Source organism: Oryzias latipes, chromosome 5 (assembly GCF_002234675.1).
Source record: "Oryzias latipes chromosome 5, ASM223467v1".
Lineage (NCBI taxonomy): Eukaryota > Metazoa > Chordata > Actinopteri > Beloniformes > Adrianichthyidae > Oryzias > Oryzias latipes.
Genome location: NC_019863.2, coordinates 16,022,488 through 16,047,004, shown reverse-complemented (window position 1 = coordinate 16,047,004; position 24,517 = coordinate 16,022,488). Strand labels below are relative to the sequence as shown.

At 37.9% G+C, this 24,517-nt stretch overlaps 1 protein-coding gene across 1 annotated transcript in view; it reads right to left on the bottom strand.

Annotated features, from left to right (window-relative positions):
- Positions 1-2,197: 2,197 nt before the first annotated feature.
- Positions 2,198-24,517, bottom strand: part of suclg2 (succinate-CoA ligase GDP-forming beta subunit) — a gene marked incomplete in the record, with an annotated part of 109,361 nt that continues 87,041 nt past the window's right edge. Inside the window, 2 exon segments of the mRNA XM_023954993.1 lie at positions 2,198-3,167; positions 11,151-11,271. Coding sequence (XP_023810761.1) covers positions 3,055-3,167; positions 11,151-11,271 — 234 coding nt within the window.

The window sequence follows — 24,517 nt, the reverse complement described above, 5'->3', positions numbered from 1 at the left end:
CCTCAATCTTACATTTTTCCTTCCACAAACAGGCTTTGTTGAAATGTTTGCAGGAGGTGAGGCTGGCCCAATCTCCTCATTTTCTCATGTGAATGAGAAAATAAGAAACACAGGACTTTTACAGTCAACACTGAGCACTTTATCTAAGAAGAAAAAAAAAGTGAGCATCGCCTTGTCCTTGAAATATAAATCTTGAAGTAAGTCATGCCATTGTTGCTTTTTTTGTGAACTAACTGCTTCTTTCAAAGTGCCAAACATACGTTTCCTTGGAGACGACCTTGTTACAGGAAATGACTCAATTTCTGCTCTGACATCAAGTCAAAAAAAATTGCAAAATAATGTAAAAACAGACAACACAAAGACAAATAAAGCCAAAAACACTCCTGCGCTGCATGCTAACTCATCTTAATTAAAAGAGCAGCCAATCTAAAGGCTGGATTTAAACAACAGCCTCTCACCTCTGCAGGTATTAAGCAAGTTAAAAGCAGTTTGCTACACAATAGAAGTCTTTAGACTGACCTCCAAAGCTTCTTAGCCACCCCCCAACTCCCCTCCTCATCTATATTTATATGAGGGAGCGGCACTAATTTTGCCCGGCAAATCAGTGTGCACATTTTGTTCTGACCTCCAGCTTGACACTGAATTAAAGTATATCAGGACCCGAGCAGGCCGCTTTAACAAGCCTTAAATTCCTCCGTCCAATCCATCAGCAGGGATATTTCTGACACACGCAAGGAAGAGCATGAAATAAGGCAATTATTGAACCCTTCAGCCCATTTTTACGGCTGGCACGATGCAGCACAGAGCCACCGACCCACAGAGCCACTGTCTTGAGGCGACTCTGTGACAGGGAGAAATAAATGAACGCTTTACAGGCAGTATTAGGACCAAACAATGCACCTAATTGTGCCACATAAATATGTCACGAAGAGAAAAAAGATGTGGAGAAATGGTAGCTAGTCTTCAGTTTGTTCAAGAGACAGTTTCCCAGTATTTTGTACTGGGAGAAAAATATGCAGTGTGTGTGTCTTTCATGGAGGTGGCAGTCGATCCTGGGCGTCCTCTCAGATTGCCTGACAGATAATCCATCACACAGTCAGTGTGTCTGACAGGAAGAGGTCTCAGTCAGCTCTCTGTCTCCGAGTGCGGCTCACACAAAGCCGATGAAGGAGAGTCACTCCTTTCCAGCCTCTCGTGGGACCACACACACTCAGGCTTCATTAGAAGGAATGAAGGCAGCTGATTGGAGGAGATTAGGTGTGTTCGTGGACGTCAAAGAGTGGAAGGAAGGCGCGACAGATGCCAAACTTAAGGAACAAAGTGCTTCAAAATACATCTTACTGGGCAAATGTTGGTGGAACCGTGAAAAGGCTTTTAAATTCATAGACAACCCAAAAGATACAAATGTGTTCTGGTCTTCTATCTGTACCTCCAAAAACACAAAATGTACTTTTATTTTTATATATTTATTTATTGTATTGGCTGGGAGACTCAACTGGGTGCATGTGGGACTGGAACACGGGAAACCAGGGCTTGTTTCCCAAGGGGGGCAATGTGCTTCATGCAGTGTTGGTCCTTGGGCAAGGTCCTTTGCAATACTGCCTAACTATGTAGCAACAAGGTCTGGTTCCCCTGTGCTGGTCCCCAGCCCGGATAAACTACAGGGTTGTGTCAGCAGCATCCAAACCAGCTGTGTGTATCAGTGAAAGCTGATTCGCTGTGGCGACCTTTAAAAGGATATGCTGAAAAGTGAAAACTTATTTTTTTTGTCTTTCCAATTAGTTCCAATTGAGCAACACATATAAATGACAAGGAGAACTTTATTTTCATCAGCAAACATTTCAGTTTAAAAAAAGTTATTTTTAACCCTGACGGTTATGTTTTTATTTAGGATTTATTGTTGATAAATTAATGTGACTATAGCCAGTGTAGTTACTCTTGTTTATGTACTGTTACTACTATGACGAGCACGGGTTTTTCCATGTAAAACTATATTTTTGTCTTAGTTGTAATGCGTGATCACCTTTTAACTAACACTTCTATTTCTAAGATAAATATTTCAAAGGGATTTTAATTCATATTACAGCATTTTAAATGAAAATGCAAAAAGCTGAAAGGCAAGCAACAGTAGAAACCGCCTGATAAATAGCTTTACTGTAAAAAGTAGAACACCATCTTATGCAGAGAAAAATGTGAGTCACTTTCAAAATAGCATTTTTTAATCCATCTGATTATATACAGTGAGGTTTACATATTGATATACATTCTTGGTAATTAAAAAGATAAGAACATTTTCTTTTCATTCCTTTTCACAACGTTTTAGTAAGAAACGATTAGAACACATGGAACTGTCATGATGGATTACAGAGCGCTCCAGTCTTCATTTAAAAGACTCAGACTACAGCAGAGATGGTCTGTGTCTGAATGGCACATTATAATCAAGATCAATATGTGATCTACAAGATCAAGATCAATCAATTAAAACAGTTTTAGTGAGTTCGGTGGTTATTTGGCTGAACTCAAGAATTTTTTTTCCTTCAACCTTCCGTTACAAATGCTGCAACATGCATGCAAAATGTTTAAAACTTTCTTAAACAATGGAATGCAGAAAGTAGTTTAGAGGAGAAAATACACTCTCCCAAAATGATTTAACGGCCCAAAAAGTGTTTGAGAATTCCCACTTCCATCCAAAAACAGACTAGAATCAAAGTAAATAAAATTATTTGAGCAATTAATAGGCACTGGTTTGCACTGCAAAGAGAAGAAATGAGGCCGAATTTTACACGTCAGTCCTGATGTTTTTGCTAATGTCAAGTGAAAACTCACGATATTTAAGATTTCTTTTCAAAAGGTTTGATCACAATGTTTATTGTATAAGTTACTTTACTGGAAATTAGACAAATAACCGGTTTAATTTGGGGGATTTTGCATTGGATTTGGAAGACGATCTTAGAAAAAAGGCTTCACAAGTGTGTCAGGAGAAGCTCATGGAGATGATCCTGATCCTGTAAAATTACATTGGAGGACTGGGTGTATTCAGCTTCACTGAGTCTTTTACTTCTTGATGGCAGCCACGGCTTTCCTGGCGGCGTCGTCCAGGTTGTCTGCGGCCATGATGGGCAGTCCGCTCTCACTTAGAATGCTCTTTGCTTCATGGACATTGGTCCCTAAAAAAAAAAAAAAGAACATTACAGCCAACAGAAAAATACACAAAGAAAAGCCAAAACAAGTTAAGTCATCAGAGTTGAGGGTTGCCTGCCGTCTGAATCCGTGATAACGGAGCGAGCCGTGTGAAGGAGGAGGCGTTCCTCTGGAGCAATCAAACAACACAGACAGATGGATGGAGCTATGGGTCAGTGGAAGCACATTTAACTACTGATCCGAGAGCGGTTTTGACTGTGAACGCGGGGCAGAAGGGCGATTTGTGTGTGTTGGTTTGATCCCCTCTGGCAACAACAAGGTCGGGGGGTAGCAGGTGCTGGGTGACACGCCGGCGATCACGCCCCTGGTGGACCTGAAGCCACGTGAAGACAGAGTCTCCTAGGGACATGCAGGATCCCGAGTCTCGGCACACTCAACTGGCTGCCTTGCAGCGCTGCACGCTGCTCAGCCAAATGTGGGCCTGACAGCCCTGTCACAACAGGGCAGGGGGCGCTGTGTTGAACAGGAGGACACCGAGGGGGGAGAAGGCAAGCGGGCAAAATGGTGATTGGTTGGTTGGAAAAAAAAGAGGCCATCATGAAAAGGTCATTTTTCTTATGTTGCTGCATTTAGACATGTAGATCAAGATCCAGCTGTTTGTGCAGGGCCTTTCACAGAACCACACACATCTGGAAGCAAATGTGCAGACAGAAACATGCACACGCCATCCTGCATACATAATGACATGCTCTTTCTGTCCTTCTCTGGAACCTTCTAGGGAAAACCATTTCCAAACAATGCAAAGGAAAGTCTAGCCTCCTTGTAAAAGGTTTTGTGGAGATAGATTGTAAAAAACACAAAAAAAAAGGCGCAGACTACAAAAGGAGAAAATCCAGAGTTAAAATACATGAAGGAAAAACATTAAATTACAGCAAAAAAGAGAAATATTAACAGTTTTATTAACTCTTTTGCTTTGGTCATTTGGGGTTGATTTTGGAAACAAAGAGGTCTGAGACATTTGTTTTGTGGTTGACTCATTTAAAGTTTTCTTTAGTTGAAGGAGATTTTGCCGCGTTCCCTGTAGAAAAACCCGGCTTTCCCACCTTTTTGTTTCCCTGTGAGCTGGTTTGTCATTTTTGATGGAGTACCCCCTCAATCATGTTCTGATCCAAACACAAAACGTGACACATTGTGAAAACCCACAATAACAACTGTTGTGAGTTTCTGTACAATGTTCACAGCATGCTTTTTTTGTGTGTGTGTGTGTAAAGGCGATCAATAAGGCCAGACGTCATTTTCTAGAATTAATCTAAAGTGCATTGGAGATAATAAGTAGGACAATTAAGGGTTTTAGTGTTTCAGAGGTAAGATTGAGTTTGGAGGAAAAATACAGAAAAAGAAAAAAACAACGTCTGTTTCTTGGTGCTATGAAGGTCCCATCGTCAGATCAAAATTGATCTGAACCAAACTCTGCTTTTTGTGAAATGTCAGCTGCTAAAAGTTTTGATAAGAGACAATTTAATAGTTAACTGTGACAGACGGTTACCACATGAATCCACAAAAAACACACTTTCTTAGTTTTACAAAGTTCTTTGTCATTTTACTATAATTGATTATGTTTGTCATTCAAGATCAACTGAACCATCATTGATCATCATCATTGATTATTTACCACAAGTAGGACTATTAAAGTGATATAAAGAGTTTATCTGCATGTAGTTGGTAAACTCTAAGGAAGTGGAGGTGTGTGTGTGCCTGAATGCTCACAGGTTGACCTCGGTTCTCCGGGCTAGCGTGTAATTAAAACTGCATGATGTGTGAATTCTCCAGAGGCCTGGCCACCCTGATCAATAGACCCGTCACGAGGAATTCTATTACCAGTGCCACTTAACGCCTAATATTTCATCTCTTTTGTCCGGCCACAGAGTAAGTCATTCCCAACACATTTTCTGCAGGCTCGCACTCCAAACAATCAATTCTGCAATGCAATTAATTAGAATAAGAGCAGGAGGAGACCTTGCTCTGGTGCATAAACAGGGGATAGGGTGTCTCTAGTCATTTTATCATGGGGCAATTGAGGGTCTTCTGGGTGACGGCAGCAGCCTGCTGATCCATGGCTGATCCAGGAGAAGCATCCGCATTGACAGATTTCCATCACCTTGACAGGTTTGCTTTTGGGAGAATTAGAAACCCAACATTAAGATACACCTGACATGCGTTGTTCTGGGAAGATATAATGCTGATATTGTAGTATCGCTGTGGCAAAATAATACGAATACGGAAAAAAAGGGAATTTAATCATGCAAGTTTTTTATTCATAAATAAACACAGCAGTGTTATGTGCTGCTGATGAGGCTCCTGTAGTACCTGTGCTATTCAAGATACATGTGAGAGGAGATGACACATCTGTGGGGGTGAGGAGGAAGAGTCTCACATTTATGAGCCCCTCTCTGTGTGTGTAAGGCAGGTGCCTGCAGTTCCACTGTGAGCAGTAGGGAGCACTGATGGCTCACAGCTGCAGCTGTAGCAGCGGCGGTGGCGGCGGTGGCTGGATAAGTGTGATTGCGTGTAAAGAGCAGGATGAGCATATTCATGCCTGTGTGTTCACCTGTAGCCACTAGGTGCTGCCAGAGACCTACATACATGAAATGCACAAACAGCTCCACTGAGGTCAGGCTGGAATTGCACAGAAAATAATTTAATATAACCAGATGGCTATTGAAATAATAATAATAAAAAGAAATGTGGGCAGAAATCTTTCCATACTGAGGGGGATTTTGATGTGGATGTTACTGTAGACTGTATTTATTTTCAACAGGAATTCTCTCACACATCTCTTCTGTTCACACTGGGAATTTTACCTAAACTTCAAGCACAACAACAAACCTGCCATGTAAGTTAGCGCCCCTTTGCAACATATTCCTGTTGCACCTGAGCTCTAATTAGCAAACTCACTTGTGACACTTGTGAAAAATGTCACTTTAATCTATGAGTCAATTACAGGCCACTGCACTTAATCAGGTCTGTGGATAATAAGGTGTGCTGCTGTGCCAGTTCATGCACCAATGGAGTTCTGCAGAACTGTGACTAAGTTAGCCAACGTCTGATGGAGAAAAAGACCTGATCTGCTGTCATGTGATTAATCGTCACTAATCAAGTTTAAGACATGTTCATATATGATGTTTACCATTTTTTTATTCAAGAACTTTATGTTAACTACTTAATAAAAATGTCTGAATGGGATTTACTGGAAAAAAACACATCTAAACATTTATTTAAAGATACTTCAATCTAAATCCCATAAAGAACAATGTGCTTTCAGTCCGAGAAGCTCTCAAAATCTACTTTAAATGACTTTTGAGGCTCTTTGAACATCTGATCTCTGGAAAAACCTCCTCATGGAATGGTATTATGCAATTCCTGCTTTGACTGAAAATTCCCCTCCCAGTTCAAAATGAATAAACCTTGTTCCGGCGTGTCAAACGTCTAATGCCTTTCTCAACACCAACTAGGGTGCTCCACAGTGCTGATGCCTTTGATGTCCCAGTCATTCATTAATCCAAGTTTTCATGTCTCTTAAACGGTCTAGACTAAAGACTTGCTACAGATAAATCTATCGGATTTACGCCATGTTTCTAACACAGACCGTTTGATCTTGGAAATTATGTTTTTATGAGTGGCGACTGACACAGAGCCTTATTCTGTTTTTAAATAAACAGTATTGTACCTGAAGAATTTGTACAGAAGAAGCCAAGAGGGAAAGAGAATAGGAGTCTCATTTTCCGATAGTATGAGTCTGCAGGTTTATGGCTGAAGCAGATGGCTACTTAAACAATAATGATGTCAAGACTGATGGAGCCATCTCAAAGTCATTTAAACCTCCTCTGTCTTTTTAATTTATGAACAGGAAAAATCTAAGATCAGCTTTCAATCTAAGACACTCAGCAGTGGAACAACAAGCAAATCAACAAGTCAGAAAAAGTAAAAAACAAACTAACAAAGGAAATCACGTGTTTGTGGACTATAGGGTGTATTGTTTATCTATCCAGAAAAAAACCCTCTGAGTTAGTCAGTTATCTTTGATATAGAGAGGAGCAATAATTCTGTTATTGAAGGTTTTTGTCCAATTAGCTTTTCCCAAAATCTAATGTTGTACCTACAATGAAATGGATAAGGTCAGGACTGAATCCATTAAAGGAACAGCTCATGTTAGATGTGTTGGAGATAAATGCAGGGAATGCAGATTTAGATGGCTTGGAGACGGCCAGAGGAGGGACAGCGATTATGTTGGCAAAAGCTTGGTGTTACCAAAAAGAAGGTCTAGAGGAAGACTGAAGAGGAAGTTTGTGGATGTAGATGAGGAGGACATGAGCACTGTGAGCAAGGTTGATGCAGAGGATAGGGTTAAATGGAGGAGAGGGATTTGCCAAAAGCCTTAGACAGATGCACCCGTAAGGGGTTCTTTAGTACAGGTGCATCCATAGACAGGAACGGCTGCATCGTAACCCTTGTGCTATCCTAGGCACTTTAACATTGGGAGTGGGGTCATCTAGACCCACTAGACAGTGCGCTAAACCTTTTTTTTCCCAATCATATGTGATCTTCACTGGTGTCCATGGATTACATGAAATCCTCTTCACCTTTATCCACCTTTGTCATGGTAGGGAGAACAGGTCAATGTAAGGATCGGGTCATCTGGACCCCATAGGATAGCACAAGGGTTAAGGGGAGCGCAGGTGTATGGTGCAGTTCCGTTTAGGCTTTTATGGCTACTTCAAGGGATGTCATGAAAACGAAACGTACAAGTGTCGTGCTTATGATAAGTGTATCGTGAAGCATTTTTAAGACTTATATATATTCTGAAGCATGGATGACGTTGTCAGATGGTTGGTTGCCTGTACACCAATCTCTAGTAATTAGTAAGGTGCAAATACTGGCCCCTTACTGACCATGCGGATGCCGCTCTCACAGGGTAGTGTCTGTAAGACAACTGTAGGATGCCTGAAAAAACTATGCTCTGATTGTTTCCTTTCATCACTTCTACCAATCTGGGTCTACACAGGAAAAACACACTTATTACGTAAGCAGCACACAGGGGCCCTTGTGCAGTCCGAAGGATTTTGGGGTAGGGTGGGGGTTGAAAAACCTGTTTGAGACTCTTAGATTTAACTTTCTTCATCCTTACGTCACTTTTGCATGTTGGTGTTCGCGAGTATGCCCATAGAAAAAAAGCGCATAAACATTTTTCCTGTTTCCTATTACCTCTCTATTTTGAGTGGGGAACCTGTGTGCCTCATAGAGGTTTGCCCATTTTTGCCTGCAGACAACCTGTATCTAGCCATAGGGGCAATTGTGACTGAAGCTAAAGAAGAAGACGAAGATGCCAATTGGGATCTAAAGCAATGGACCCTCCTTTGTTGACATTAAGGGGTGCATACCTTTTTATCACTCCAGTCAAGCCCAGACTTAAAAAAAAGCCTTTCCAATTAAAAACTGTGGCTGTTAATCCATTCTGATCCTCCTGCTGAAGAGCGTAGGGCCATTCTCACTGGCCTACAGACAGTTCAGCAAGCTGAGCCAATTGATCCTGAACCAATTCTCTGCAGGTCCGTGGCCCAGGAAGTAATGACCCACAACTAAAACTCCATTAGGCCCTCGCCAAAAAAAATTAATAAAAAAATAGCGGTTACAGCATTCTGTTAGCAAGTCTGGATGAGAAACATGTAATATGAGAAAGGTGTTGTAAATGGGAACCTCTTTCACTTCTATGGCAACAAATCTGGTGTGAACAGTTTAAATGAGCTGGATTTTAGCTTTCTCTTACTGACACAGGTTCTTTGCTTCTTTCTACTTTACTGGAAAGCTGTTTCTCTTTTTTTTTGGTAGAGAAATGGAGTGGAAAGAAAAAGAAAAATGACACATTTCACCCTCTACTGTGCTCCAATCAGCCAAGTCCATTCTCAGTCAGAGTACTTCTACTCACTCAAGTTCTCCAAAAGCTTAGAAACCTGATAGAAAGTGTGAAGAAGTACATGCGCACACATTTCCCGTTGCATCTCTCTGCTCTGGACACAGCCCTCTGTGGGACCCTGATAATTAAGCTAACCACTCACTGGCCCCTCTGGCCCCGAGAGTCACAGCTCCCATCCAACACACACAATAGCAGGCTTCATTAGCATACACAGGTGAAAGGTGAGCCAATCAGTGCTGTCTCAACTGTTCCTGTGGCTGCTGCGGCAGAATGTGACATGTATGAGAAATGCAGTGCTGTTCTTACCGGAACACTGAACCACAATGAAGACAGAGAGGCTCTGGAGAATGCAGCAGCACGGACACAAATTGTAACAAGAATGTGGAGTCTGACCTTCTTTGCAGCTTTAAAACTCTAAATAGATACATTCACAAACGTATCCAACTATAGAGACTATTGGACATCGTCATCCTTCGTTGATTTACATGATAATTGGAAAGGCATTGACAAAAGTTAGATTTACATATTTTTTAATCTCTTGAAGAGTAGGTGTTGTGTTACGAAACCTACAAACACCTAAACTTTTTAACACAATAACTGAATGACTAAAAAACAGCTTTTTTTTTTTTTTTTTTTTTGCTTCAACTGGATGTTAGAACAAGGTGTTTTTAATTACCAACTCATGCAGACATTTTGCATGTTAGCTTCTCTATCTTCCTTTCATTTGGAAATGCTTTTGGAGAATCAGCTGTTGAGGGTCAACAAGCTCTTTTCCAAAAATGTTGAGTCCATTGTTGTGGAGTGAGACTTCACAAGGTGAATAGTTGTCTGTCTTATTGGGAAGGGGATGAGTCAGCAAATATAGCTCAAGGTCAGAGTGAGTGACACAGAGAACACAGTATGTCAGAACAAACTAAACAGAATAAACTGTAATCTATGACATTGAAACTGCAAAAAAGAGAAAAAGTCATTTCTGATTGGAATGTTGATCTCTTAATAAAAAATGAATAAATCCAAAAATAACAAAACAAACCAGGAAGACAGGAAAAAAAATGTTCATAATAATGGATAAATTGATCCTTAAATTGATGTGGTGACCTCAACAAATGCACAATTGTAGGTTAAGGTTAAAAGGAGCAATCTTCTTCCTTATTTTGTCTGAAAAATAAGAATCCTTTGAAATTCAAACATGAATACAAACTGGTCTTAAACAAACTAAGTCCTTCTGGCATGACAACCCATGAACTATCCAGATAAAAATTATGGGTGTAACAGTTGATCGACTTAATCAATTAATAGATTTATATTGACGATGAATTGTTTCAGCAACCATAAATTAGGATGTGAATAGAATGATTGTTAAAACGAATCGTATACCCCTAATTAAAATGATATCAAAATTTGCAATATGTTCTTGACAACTGTGTGCAAAGGGGTGATGATTAGTTAGATTTGAAGCTACGGTATTTGACATGATTTATTGGACCCTAAGGTAAAGAAAATACCCCAAATCTTCAATGAAGCAACCCTTTTAAATAATGTCCCCCAAATTCCTCACAAGCACAAAGAGGGACTAAGAAAAGTCAGGCAAGGACTGACAACGTCACGCTTTTACAGTTAAAAGTAGCCTCTTTTTTCTTGTAAGCTATCAATGAAAATGTCAAAAAGAAAAGTTCAATGCTGTTCCTTTTATGTAAAGCTTGTACTAATACTCAAACCTGCTACATTTACATAACTATTGTGTCTTTGCACCAAATTAAAACATGTAATAAGATGAGAAGGACATTTTTTTTGCCTACAATTGCAAATGGATGTAAACAGTTGTTAGTTGTGGGTTCTGAGGCCAACATCATTATCCAGCACAAGGAAATCTGCATAAGGGTCAAGTATTTTAACTACTGCTACATGCTGATTGATGGCTTTTCATTTCTGAGGGGGAAATGTTCTTTATTTAGACTGCAGGTATGAGGTCAGCTGAGAGCACCTGACTAACAAAGTAAAACTCCTTGAGTTAATGTGTGTGCCCTGGACTATTTACCTTCAAGCCTGACCACCAGAGGTACCTTCAGCTCCAACTCTCTGCAGGCCTTGGTGATGCCGTTGGCAATAATGGCACAGTTGACGATACCGCCAAAGATGTTCACCAGAATGGCCTCAACCTGTAAAAACAAGAAAATGTTGAAGAATTGCCCATAAAATTTTCACTTAATCAGTCATTGTGGGAGACTTCTTTATTGAACAGAAGGGTTGAAGCCTCAATTCAATACAACATATTTCCAATAGAACACTTTTTATAGTAATAAAAAAGAAATTGGTGAGAAAACACACAGAGGGCGTAAACTAAGATAGTTATCAGAAAGTCACCAATATTCAACATTGATGGTTGAAGTAGCGAAACATATGTTTATTAAAAGGGAAAACTACTAAATGATACAGAATTTGAAGGCTTTTAAATTCATTGATGAATCAAATGAATCTTAATTGAACTGAAAGTGCAAATTTCTACCTTTATAGTGAGCCCTACTTAAAAAATAAGCCATTAAACATTTACACTGGGTGGTTTTGCAGACACTTTATCCAAAAAGACTTACAAGTGAAGTTCAAAGTCAAAGAGAACACACTCAGATACATGTGGTTTGGGGAAAAATGTTCTACTTTTTAGAAGAAAAGAGAATTATTAGCATTTGAAAGTGTAAAAGAAACTGTTAAAGTGTTGGGTCTTTTCCTTTTTCTTTTTTAATACTATACATTAAATACATTCTTTAGTGTGGACCCCATTAAGTCTGACCAAACTTCCATTCAGTAAATGTTCAGATTTTGACATGTCAAACCCTGGCAGGTTTATGTAGTTAGACCATTTCCCCCCACTAACCTTCAACACATTATGTTACATTTGCAGTATGAAAGGGTGGTGGCATTTCTTAAACTTAACTCTGACAAAAAATGACCAAGCAGAGCCGCAGGGCTGACTCCACAAGCTTTCAAAGCAGCAGCTCTGCACACATGTGGCTGAAAAATAACATGGTGTCCTGTTTCTTTTAGCACCAAAGGCATTGCCTTAAAATTTTGGCTACTTTTTGAAACAAAAACCCGGAAAAGAAAGAAGAAAAACATGCACTAAAAAGCACATATTTCACCATAAAAGCTAACATTTGAAGCAGCCATGGTAGCTTCTTCTATCTTTAGACAAATATCTAAACTTTTAACTAAAATTAAAAAAGCCCCTCAAATAAACTAAGGTGAGGCAGTTAGCTTGTGTCCGTGTGCCTCTGTGTGTCCGTGTGTGTGTGTGTGTCCGTGTGTGATTACACTAACAATCTAGCACTTGGTAATTACCCTGGGTAGCTCAGTGGAAAAGTAGACTCAGAGCACACAGGATTAATCCTCCATGTTTGTTTATAATCACTGCTAATCTGTTAGCGCCAATTTGGATGAGCAGCTTGTGGGGGTGTGCGTGTGCCTGTTGTGAATGTGTATGTTTCCGGTGTGTGGTAATGATGTTTACAGGAGGTAGGGGGGGGGGGATCAAGGACTTGGATCGCTATCGGAGCGGCAGCCATGGCATTGTCCTCGACATGCTATCAAAATAAGCATCCCCTTATGAAAAAAACAGCACATAAGCTGGAGAGAGCTCAAAAGCAAACAGATGTAGGCAGGACCATTCAGGCTCCTGCAGGAAACTGAGCGAGCAGTTAGGACACCGAGTAAAATTTCATGCCGGTTAGGCTCATTATGCAGAGATGTGACCAGGAATGACTAAAGCAAGGAAAGGAGAGAGGTTAAGAATAGAGTTCAGAGATGAACATGACTCACATGTTCCAGTGCAAGAGGATGAAAATTGATGGAAATATGCCAAGATAATGAATAAGATGGAGGCAGTCTTTTGCTTAATCTCTTATAGTGTACGACAGTTGTGTACCCACTAGAAGGTAGAGTGCTTTCATAACATTTTGCAGTTTTTTTTTTTTGCTGATATGAATTTCAACCACGATGGTCTAATCAGTGAGTTGGAGTGTTGTAACCATGGTTACTGGTGAGGAGTTGGTGTATTGCATGTTGAACGCTCATTCAGAGGGGAATGTCAAAACTGTTGACCAAAATGAAGCTGTGACAAATGTTAATGAAATAAAAGACGTTATAATTGTGTTGCTTGCTAAGTACTGGCAAAACACAAGTGTGTAATTTGTTTCGTGGAAATAACTTCCCTTTCTGTTTCTATAAAATGATTTTTGTTTCTGCCATTAATATTTATTTGGAAATATTATTTATTTTCTTTGAGAGGTTTTGAATAATGAGAATTTAAATGTTTTTTTTTTTTCTTCTTTTGGAAGAGACAATGATATTTAAACTAAAGAAAGTATTTGGAACAAGTTGTAAAAACATACTTGTCATAGTATTAGTTCTGTATCTATTTTTCCTTTTTTTGTTTGTGTGATAGCAGAACACAATGTAAAAAAGTCAAACATTAGAAAAAAGTTTCTTTGCCTTTAAAATGACTATGTTTTTCCACTGCCACCACCTGGATTTCTTTGCCTAATTGATCATCTGTATACAAAATGATGATGACAAGCGTTTTTTCTGAGCATAAATTGAGTTTAGATATATTAAGGGAAAAGTGATAATCTATAAATTTATATTACAGGATCCGTAAGTCTTTGAAAGTTTCTCCATTTGACATTATTATCTGATTTTTTTTTAATTGCTGCCCCGATCTTTTTTTAACCAGTGGTGTATATTTTAGATAATTAATAACCTGCAGTACTGGCTTTTGGGTTAACAGTGTTTTCATTGCTGTAACATACATAAAAGTATTTAAAATGATCTAAAAAGATCCTTGAATTGATGTTATTTAACATGTTTCAAACTACTGTTATGGGTTAAAGTTTTAAATAGATAAAACAAGATGTTTTTACAACTAATGAAGCAAAATGCTGACATTTTATAAGGTATTACTGTAAATATTATTGCTTTGCTCCATACCACCAAATGATACCAGTGTATTAATACTCATAAAATGAAGAGTTTTAGGCAAAACCCTAAAACCTAAATGGTCTACTACACTGGTATAGTGTCACACACCTCCTTGCACACTCCCCACCATTGTGTCCTGCTCCACTAGGGGGCAGCAGAGGTTTAGACCCTAATTCCAGATAAACTAATAAAACTAAATTCTCAACCACTTTAAAGCCCATTTTTCAACTCTGTCTCCATTGAGAAGAACCATATTTTTTCTATTCAAATGTCTATTATTTACAAGATGCATATTAATGATACATGATACATGATTTATGCAGCTTGGCATCAACAAAAATACAATTTACACAAGAAAGACTGCAAGAAGCCCCAGGTTAGACTTTGCAGCAAGTTTGTTTGAATCTGTCACAAGGATGGAACAGCTTTGGTACAACGTTCTGCCGGCAGAAAAACACAGCTGCATACATTTACCGGTAGATCTGGGTTAAATTTCTTCTTCTTTTTTTTTCCAAGAGCCTATTAAGTAAGTAATACAAAATTAGATGTTTTGGAAATGATCTTCTCCGATGTTGCATGAGCTAATTTTGTCCCTATATTTTTTTCATAAGAAGGGATTTTTTTTTTAAATATAGCAGTGTTTTTATAAAGAGTCTTTCTTTGGAAGCTGAGTTCCTCAAAACCAAATAAGACTAGAAATCACATGAGTATCTCACTAAGTGCTATGTGATGGGTGGTTTTGAAAAAACAGTGACTGAGTGAACATTTGGCATAGCTGAAGAATCTTACATTCAGAGTGGTACCTTCACTTTCTTAGTGCTATTTGCTACCAACATTGTCAACTTCTTTCGCTCATTAATGTATTGTTAAGTTTCCTTCATTACTAGCAGCAAAGTCCTCAGATCAACTATGAAAAAGACTTTAATATATGACAAAACACCATTTGTGTCAGCAATTTTAATACACAGGTATTGCACCATTTTTCTTTTTCTCACCTTCTGTCAAGAAAATCTTGAGTTACTGGTAAAATGTATATATATACTTCAGCATTATTTTATAGTGGGATCCTCTGGAGAACTTCACTGTAATTAACTTTCTTTCATTGTGTGAATGCCAAGAAGCATCCATGTTCTCAAGATCCTCAAATAAGTCTTTATAAAAACAGCTATCTGCCTTTTCCAAATATCAAAACACTCAGCATTTTTTAAAAGATTTTAACTCTTACAGCTGTATTTGTCACCTTTTTGGTGGTTTTGGGATATAACTCTGTGTTGTGCCTTAAATAGATGAATAAATGAAGTTTTAGAAAATTAAAAATGTTGAGGCACTTTCACATAGAAATTACATTTAACAAAAAGCAGGAACTGAACAATTTCACTGGTATTTTGCATTTAAAAATGTTTTTTTTTAATTCAGCAAACAATGAAAGGAAATAAATCTTCACACAACTTTAAAAAACAAATGTGAAAGTGTTTTCAAATATAAAATCCTTTCTCTAACTTTGCATTGGGAAAACATTTTCGCATTTATACAATTAGTCAGTACGGTTTTCTAAAAAGCTGGTCAATTTTACAATTTAAAAATTACTTTGAAAAGATATCACTGATTTATTATTTATGTTGCACTTAAGGACACACTGTTAACCTTGAAATCCTTTTATAACTATGAACTGTCCTCGCTAGGTCTTTAGTGTGAAATCTTTTACAAATAAAATGCTAAATTAATTTGTTTTGTTCATGAAATTGATTTTGTACATGAAATTGATTTTGTACTTATGCTTCATACCAACCTCTGGTTATTTTCTGAGAATCAATTTTCAATTGCTCCAAATAAATAAAAATGCTAAATTAAAACCTAACCCAACAGATATCTGAAAATAATTTGCACACTGCTTTTGTGTTTTAACAAAACAGACTTCTTCTTTGTTATTGCTCAGTGCTAGACAGAATATCCTCTAAAATCCAACCTCCAGGAAGGGATAACACAGCCATGCTAAAACAACAGAAAACCACTTTAAAATCATTTCAAGAGATACTCTGGTGTGCCCAGAGTTGAGAGCTTTTCAGTAGAGAAAAAAAATAAATAGAAAATCTCAGGAGGTTTTAGCACAACTGAAGCAAATGAATGTACTGCATACATTTTTTTAAATCAAATTCTACTTGAACCTATTTCTCTGGAAAAGAGTAACAACCATTTCAAATTATATATATAAAAAACAACAACAAAAAAATCAATAAGGAGATAAAGTTTGAAGTCAGACAATTTCAGTGAAGCTGTGAAGACAAGAGATACATCTCATAATGTAGAAGCCTAAGGTAGAGTGGTCCGTTGTTAAACTGTAGTTTATGGATTGAGGGTTGCCAGGCGAAATCCTTTTCACAATAAAAAGAACATAACAGTCCACATCAGGCTATTAAAAGTGCAACCAAACAAACCACAGTTTATGGACCTATGCCCTTCAGACAGAGAAGACCACAATGGAGATGTCTTACAACAACTCAACCTCATAATCAGCAGAGAGCTAATTATTGAACTACAAAAAGCCCAGCAGAACAAAAACTGATAGCTGGATTTGGTAAACTTCTTTTTTGATGTTTGAGTAATGCTGTAAGTGTTTGTGTGTGGGGGTGGATATCGCCATGATGATCATCTTTAGCAATTTTTGGAAGCTCTTTCCGATTTTTTTTATTTTAAAAATCATTAAATGAACTGCAAGTAAAACAATTGGTAGAAAATTGAACGTATCCTGAAGCTTAGGCTACATGAATGCAGAGTAAAGAGAAAAAAATCCCAATTCTTTCAGCAAGATCATGTTAAAATAACTGACATTTTAGGTTATTAGTGCACAAGCCAATTAAAACAAACAAACAAAAAAAAAAAAACTAATAAACCTTAATTACCTTTAAACATGGTCCTCTAGTTTTCTATGTGAAAAAAAAAATTAACCTCAACCAAGGGATACTTTTATGTAGTACTGAATATACTATATATGGTATACATTTAAACATTTAACTGCTTGCTCAGCCAAATGGTAAAACACACTTTGTAAACATTACAAATTTAAGTGTGTGTATTACTCATCCAAAGCAAAGAGGCAATACAAAGCAAAGCTTGTTTTCCCTGATTTTATTTTTATTCTTAGTTGTATAGATAGTGTTAAGGCATTTGGAATTAGAAGCTTTAAACATATTTGCTTGTAAACCAATGAAGCAAAACAAATTAAATGTGTCCTTTTTTACTACATTTTGCTGCAAGACAAAGTATTACGTTTTGTGTTATGTGGGTGGGTGTGTGTGTGCGTGTGTGTGTGTGTGTGCGCACTGCATTAAAAGCAGCATGAACTCTTGTTCCATAGAAGAGAACTTAGTGTGGTGATATAATCCTTCAATAGTTTTCTGAAAGAGTGGCTGGCAAATGTAGGTATCATTGGTCTTGGTGTGCAATGACTTCTCCAATCAAAGTTTCTTTTTCTGTTTTGGGCTCTGAGGAGTCCAGAGGAAGGGTGTCAATCAGGCTGAAAATCTTCAATATCACACTCTGAAGCATTTTACCTCCTGTTACAGTAGAGCAGTCTCACTCCCTTAAAGATTAATTTCAGGTAAGCGCAGCTTGTTGCAAGATATGTCTCTTTCATCAGAGCTCAGCATAAAAGCATAAGGTAAAGTATAATGTACCAGCTCACTCTTTTTAGGGGGGGGTTAAATGCTCTTTCAGGCAATGTCATAACAGGAGTTGATGCCTTCCTTTCAGGCGTGGGTGAAATGATTTGAATTTTGTTAAATAGGATCATTTCGTCCTGCATGCTGATACCCTGCCAAGGCTTCTTCAGTGTCAAAGTCAAAAAAGGGCCTTCACCGTAGAAACACGCTTTTCTGCTTGCTATTATGCTGCCACTAACTGCATTTAGGGCAAAAAAGAAATGTGGCCCAGACAATTTGACATGCTCTCATGAACCTCTGCCTTCCACTGTGCTTTTAGGAGACAAGTATTGAAATGTGTTCGACAAAAAGAAAGTTTTATGATGGGCGCAGGTACGTTACAAAGTTTACATTAATAGTCATCTGTATTGGCTGGAGTGTGAAACTAGCATTGTAAAGCATATTCGGATATCCAGGACGTGTTCCTCCTCATTTATATTGAGCTGATACTGCACAAACAAACATGATTTTCTTTTGTTCTTCAAAATCTAACTTGAGCATTAATACTAGCATTGTATCTCTTTTTTCCGAAAGGCTTGTCCCTATAAGGTATACTGCTATAATATCCCAAAAATGCATTATTTCATCCCCATACCCCTTCAAAGTAGTGCTAATCTCTTAGCAGAAAAGGAAAGGAAAAGAATTCTGTTTCCTTTGTTACCAGAAAGCTGATAGGAGTATAAAATGGCAGGGCTGGAGATTGGTGTGCGTCTCTTTGTGGCCTATTAGGAACTATTGTTCTGTCTTATCTTCTGGAGACAGCTTGTACTGTCACCGCTTGTACTGGCAGGTCTTCTTTATTTGTATTCAGTCTGCTGGGGGCTCAGAAGCTTGGCCTTGGGGCCATAGGTTAACAACATATGGTTCCAAAAAAACAAAGTGGCTTGGCAGTTCTAATCACAAATCTTGGAGGGACATGAGTGAAGTTGGTGATAAACAATGACGGTGCTTTCTTTTTGTTTGAGATAGGATTGGAGCAAGTTGCTTCAGATGTTCAATTCATGCTAAGAACATTGCAGAGTTTAAGTAAAGCACTGTTGATCCAGCAATCCAACCAGAACCTATAAAAATGCAGAATCACTTTTCTTAAAATTAGAAACAAAACTTCTGACCAAAACAGGTTAAAATCAAAAAGCTTTTATTGGATGAGCCTATTCCAAGTTACCAATAATACTGAATGTCAAGAGCATAACAATGCTGTGCAAATAACAGCAAACTATTCACACACCAAACTAGTATTTAGTGTGTGCTAGTCTAAAATATCAAATATTTAAAGCACTATGAACAAGTCTTTCATCCTGGTGATGAAGTTCTACATTTGACATTATTCTATGACACAATCAATTTTATGATTTCGATAATCTATTTTTTGTGTGACTCTTTTCTTTTAGAAATGATGGTAAATAAAGAATGACATAAAGACTACATAAATGAAAAAAAGGTCCAAGAAATCTGAGACAGAGGTGAAGTGAAACAGATGGAAGATGAGAGCTGGAGAAAAAAAAGGAACAGAGAGATGTCATGGGAAGTGGTGCGGGGCCCTGGCTTCTATATAAGACTGGAATTGGCCCTGGCAAGAAGGGATAAGAGGAAAATAATTATCCAGCCTGCTGAAGCATGACAGCCCCTTCTTGGGACTGCAGTGAGACAGTCTGAGCATTATGTCAAAGATTGGCCATGTCAATGGCAGAGACAACTTTTGACAGACACTGGTGTCTGAAGTTTTCCTTGGTGATATAACATCCAAGTGTAACAGGCAGGCACCTGTCTGCTCGATGCCCATTGGACACAAGGTTTAACTGGAAGACACTATGCTAATCAAGAAACTTAGTCTACCATCCACATGTACAGACAAGTGACAAATTAAAGGAAAAAGCAATTGCAGTCTTCACCCATGCATTGGAATCAATGTCCAAAGGCCATGTCAGTTAAACTGGATTCTATGTACTTTAGTCAACCCAACTGTCAGCTCAGAATTAAAAAATACTGGTAATGTCTCACACAGGTCTTCTCACTGCATATAATTTCACATTTTAAAAATCTAGTGATGGTACATCATAATGGGATATTTAAGTTTGGTTTCAATAAATATAATCAAATCTTAGAAAAATTAGCAGTCAACAACACTTAAAGTCAGCAGATTCAAGTCACCTAAATCAAGTCAAGGGATTTGCAAACTTGAGGGAGTTTTCAAATCCCTCTGGTTATTTCCTCTAAACACTAAGGATTGCAGCTCTTACTTCCTAACAGCTCGGTGATGGTAGGTCAAACGGGGGACGAGATGTTATATTCCATCACGATGAACGTTATAATGTATACCTTAATGTATACAAACTTGTAGAGTTTATCCTGGACTTGGTCCCACACAGCATTTTGTTTAGTTCTCTCTACATGTTTAACTGCTATTATGGTCTAGCTACTTTCTGTTTCTACAGCAATGCTGCCTTTATGTTGCTTAAGAAACTATTTAGTTTAGCTAAGCGCTCCCTATTGGTTTATTCAGTTCATCCCTAAAATAACAGGTTGCATAAAAAAATTCAGAATTGATTACTTTTGAAACTTTTAATACAGTAAACTAGCAAACATTAAATAGTACCCATTTCTAAATATAAAACATGATATTTTTGAACTGTTTATAGTTCATGGGGGGGACTTTGATGGGCTCCATGTTTTGCCCAAGGACACTTCAGAAAAAACACGTTGAGTGCCTCAAAATTACCATATCTGGGTTTGAATCATACTCCTGATCAATAAGCCTTCCTCGAATCCACACACACACCCTTGAGTCTTTTCACATAAGTAACTCATGAGTGCTTTGTGCCCTAAAGCTACCTTTAGCATCAAACAAGAAGCCAATCAACCCGGAGATGGTTTTCTTCTAGTCAAGGGAAAGTTGCGCAAAGGTACAGGATGTGCAGTAGAGGAAAGAAGTAGATTGTTTACAAAAGGGGATCTCTGGCATAACCTGTGTGATCCAGCACTGAATGGTCTTTACTTTTAAAATGTTTATTGCGTGAGTAGTGAGGTTATAGGCTGTGACATTTTGCTCATGGCTATGTTTAATCATAACAAAACATACAAACAAACAAACCATATCCTCTCTCAGAGAAAAAAATGCACTTTAAAAAAACTGCTTTCAATCAGTCAATACACCCTCAGGCCCAATAGAACTAAAGGGACCTAGACAGGTAGAAGTGCAAAGATAAACAATGAATCACTGCTTTTAACGAGTCTTTGGAAGAAAAGGTATTTCAGATTTTCACAGACCTGTACAGGTGGGTGGAATACTGTGGAGTTGGGGGAAGAGAGGGGGGAGTCAATAAAAAAATTACGTGTTGAAAACACATTACAGTTATAATTTGGGTATAATGACTGATTTGGACCAAATGGGATCAGATCTATGCTGGTCTGAGCCAGTTGGTGTTGACAGCAGGGACATAAAAACTGTAGCATGTGGCGTTTAATGATTGCAATCATTTGCTTTCTGATTCATTTACTGCAAGGCGTTCCTATTTAGATTACTTTAAACATGTTTGACAAGGGTGAAAGGCACAACAAATATAGAACAAAAAAAACTGTGCTTTACAGTAAAACATGTGTATCTGTGGTTGTTATTTATGTGGTTATTTTTATTCAATGAACCACAGTATAAATAAGGTTTGATGGATTCCAGTAGTGGTGAAAGCAGACTATTCATGTCAACTTATACAGTAGGATTAGAAAAACCTTTTTTTGTGTGAAATATGCATGGCACACATGCTTTTTCTATCCTTTACCCAAACCAATCTTGACAATAATGGAGATATTTTCCATAGCTCAAGCATTTAAGTCAGAAAAAGATCCGACCAACACTAAAGCAATAAAGCTCATTGAGCGACTGAAAACAAATGTTAAGCATTATTTATAATGAGCATTAAGGGAGAAAATTACAATGCTAAAAAATCGCAAAGACTGGAAAGATTACCACATCGTATGGATGTCATTTAATAATTCACCAGTTTAGTTTAAAATGAATTAAAGAATGAAATGTTTTCAGGATATATACCATTAAAAAAACCTTAAAAATCAAGACTGTGTTTAGTTCAGAAAAAAAAAATGTTCTAAAAGTGAGTACAGAGCATGGTTTCAGAAGGTTTGTGGGTTTTACTGCTCAGACGTTGATGTTCTTGTCTCCAACACCTTAGATCACCAAAACAACAAGAGTGTGAGCGTTAAATCTGCCAAGTCTTCATGAGCATCTTCAGCTTTCACCCTTATTCTTCTCTAAGGCTCAAAATGTTATCTTGAAAATACTTCATATTTCTTACTTGCCTTTAGATGTCATATAAGCAATACTGAGCCTCTGTTGTACTTAAGGTAAACATCACATTGTCTTAAGTTCCACATTAATTTAAGACTCCAGCAAATAACCAGACTTGACATGTCAGAGAGTTCAGTAGAAGTTCAGTCTCTATGAAAATGATCCCGGCAACATACTGGAGGACATCCAAGCAATCATTTACATTATTGTGATTCACACACACACACATACACACATAGAGAAACAAGCTTTGGATTTAAGGACAACACTTAGTGCCTCAGGCCTAAATGAATGTGTTCGCTGAAGTATTAAATCTTCCCCTTTACTCCAGTGTAAATTCTAGCATCTAATAATCACAAGTTGGTAAAACAGAGCAATAAAGGCTACGGAAAATTCTCACCCAAAAGCTATAGACTTCGTAATACCATGACTCACAAGACACTTTTTTTCAACATTAGTTGTTTACTGCTTATATGCTTTTGTCTTTTTCAACTCATTTGCCTCCCAGGAGTTTGCTTTTCCACACACAGTGCGTCCTTTGTGGTGGGGATGGGAGATGGCTGCATGCACTGTTAATTTTAAGCCACAGAATGAATTTTTAAATTGTTTTGCACAGGTGACCGTGTACTTGGATGTATATGTGTTCTGAACTACTCAGGAATAGCAGCTACGGAGTATAAAATTGGGAAGACAAGGATTTCCAAGGTCAACAGGAAATGTCAAACTCACCACAGAGGCAGTTAAAAGAAAAGAGAATGAAACATTCACTTTTGGTGTAATTACCAACAAATATTATAATTACTTTAAAAAACTTATAAGGAAACTCAAAAAGATCTAAATAAAAAGTGTAAATAAAACGGTCTTGTAAAAAAATAAAATAAAAATAAAATTCTATTAATTAATTAATTTATTAATTAATTGTTTTAAAAGTATATTTACAGAAGTATCTGTAAATATTTGCTCTGACCTTAACAGCTGTTTTAGAATATGCAAACAAACCCACTTAAGGTATTTTACATTACAGCAGAGATATCTTGTAATTTCTTGTTCCCAACAAAACTTTAAATGTAACTTCAGTATGAAAGCCAAAGGAGGGTGAGGAGGACAGAAACACCTCTGTGATGAGCAGAGGTCTTGTCAGATGTCAGTAAGGGAAGAACAACTCATATCCTGCTGTTCACCTTGGGGTATCACAATGCTCCTGAACTCCCACCCGAATTCAACGACACACAATGCAACACTATCAGCAGGCACGCACACACAAACAACATTTTGTAGTAGAATGAGCTCAACAATGGGAGCCAGCTCAGGGCAGGCATATTATTCATTTTCAGAGGTGGTGGTGTCACTGTTGACAGGCAGACATAAATATTTCTCAACCCTTTTACCAAGGGTTAATGGGTGTCCATCAAACAGCTATAGCACATATGGAGCTGTGTGACCTCATGCAGAGACGTTCGGTATTGTTACTTTTATTGAAATACCAAGGTCACTCATGAGGATGGGAAAAGTCCAGGGAAGACGAGCATCCACAGGAGGCAAAAAACACTCAATATGTGAAGCAGTCAAAAGGTTCATGCTGTAGCTTGTTCACATGAGCAATGTAAAAAAAAATGAATATACACATTCCTCCCATGCATCTCAGACAACACAAAATATTACAAGCAAAAATTTGCTTCAACACATATATCAGCAAAGTGAGAATAATGCTTTGTGTTTTAAAAGGTAAATACAGTTCTGTGGGGTGTTGGTCACTTTTTCCTAAACAAACATAATTTCATTTTCATTCATTCATCTTCTTTACCGTTTATTCCCTTTCGGGGTCAAAGGGCTGCCGGAACCTATCCCGGCCACTTGGGCGTAGGCAAGGGATGCCCTGGACTGGTCGCCAGTCTGTCGCAGGGTAGAATGTCCACAATCACACATCCATTCGCTCTCACACTCACACCTATGGACAATTTAGAGTTGCCAATCAACCTATGAAGCATGTTTTTGGACGGTGGGAGTGAGCCGGAGATCCCGGAGAAAACCCACGCATGCACAATAATTTCATTTTAATTTTTTTAAATATCAATTTATGAACAATAACATGGCCTACATAATGACTTCAGAAATTTGATACAACAAATCAGCAGCTGAATATAAAAGAACCAACATCTCCTACTTAGTGTGTAATGCTGCAGGGCCAATCATAATTAATTTATTGTAATAAATGCCGACAGAAGGTCAATTTTATAAATAATTCCAGTTCAGTTTTTACCTGATCTTGGAAGCCAATAAGCCACTGAAAGGACACAAGTGTGTTTTGCAAGGCAAATCATCACTTCAAACTGTGTTTATGGGCTTGTTTGTGAACCATTTGCTTGTTAAAGCGGCCTTTTAGTGAAGCAAATTAGCAAATTACAAAAAATATATTAAAAAATAGCAACATTTTGC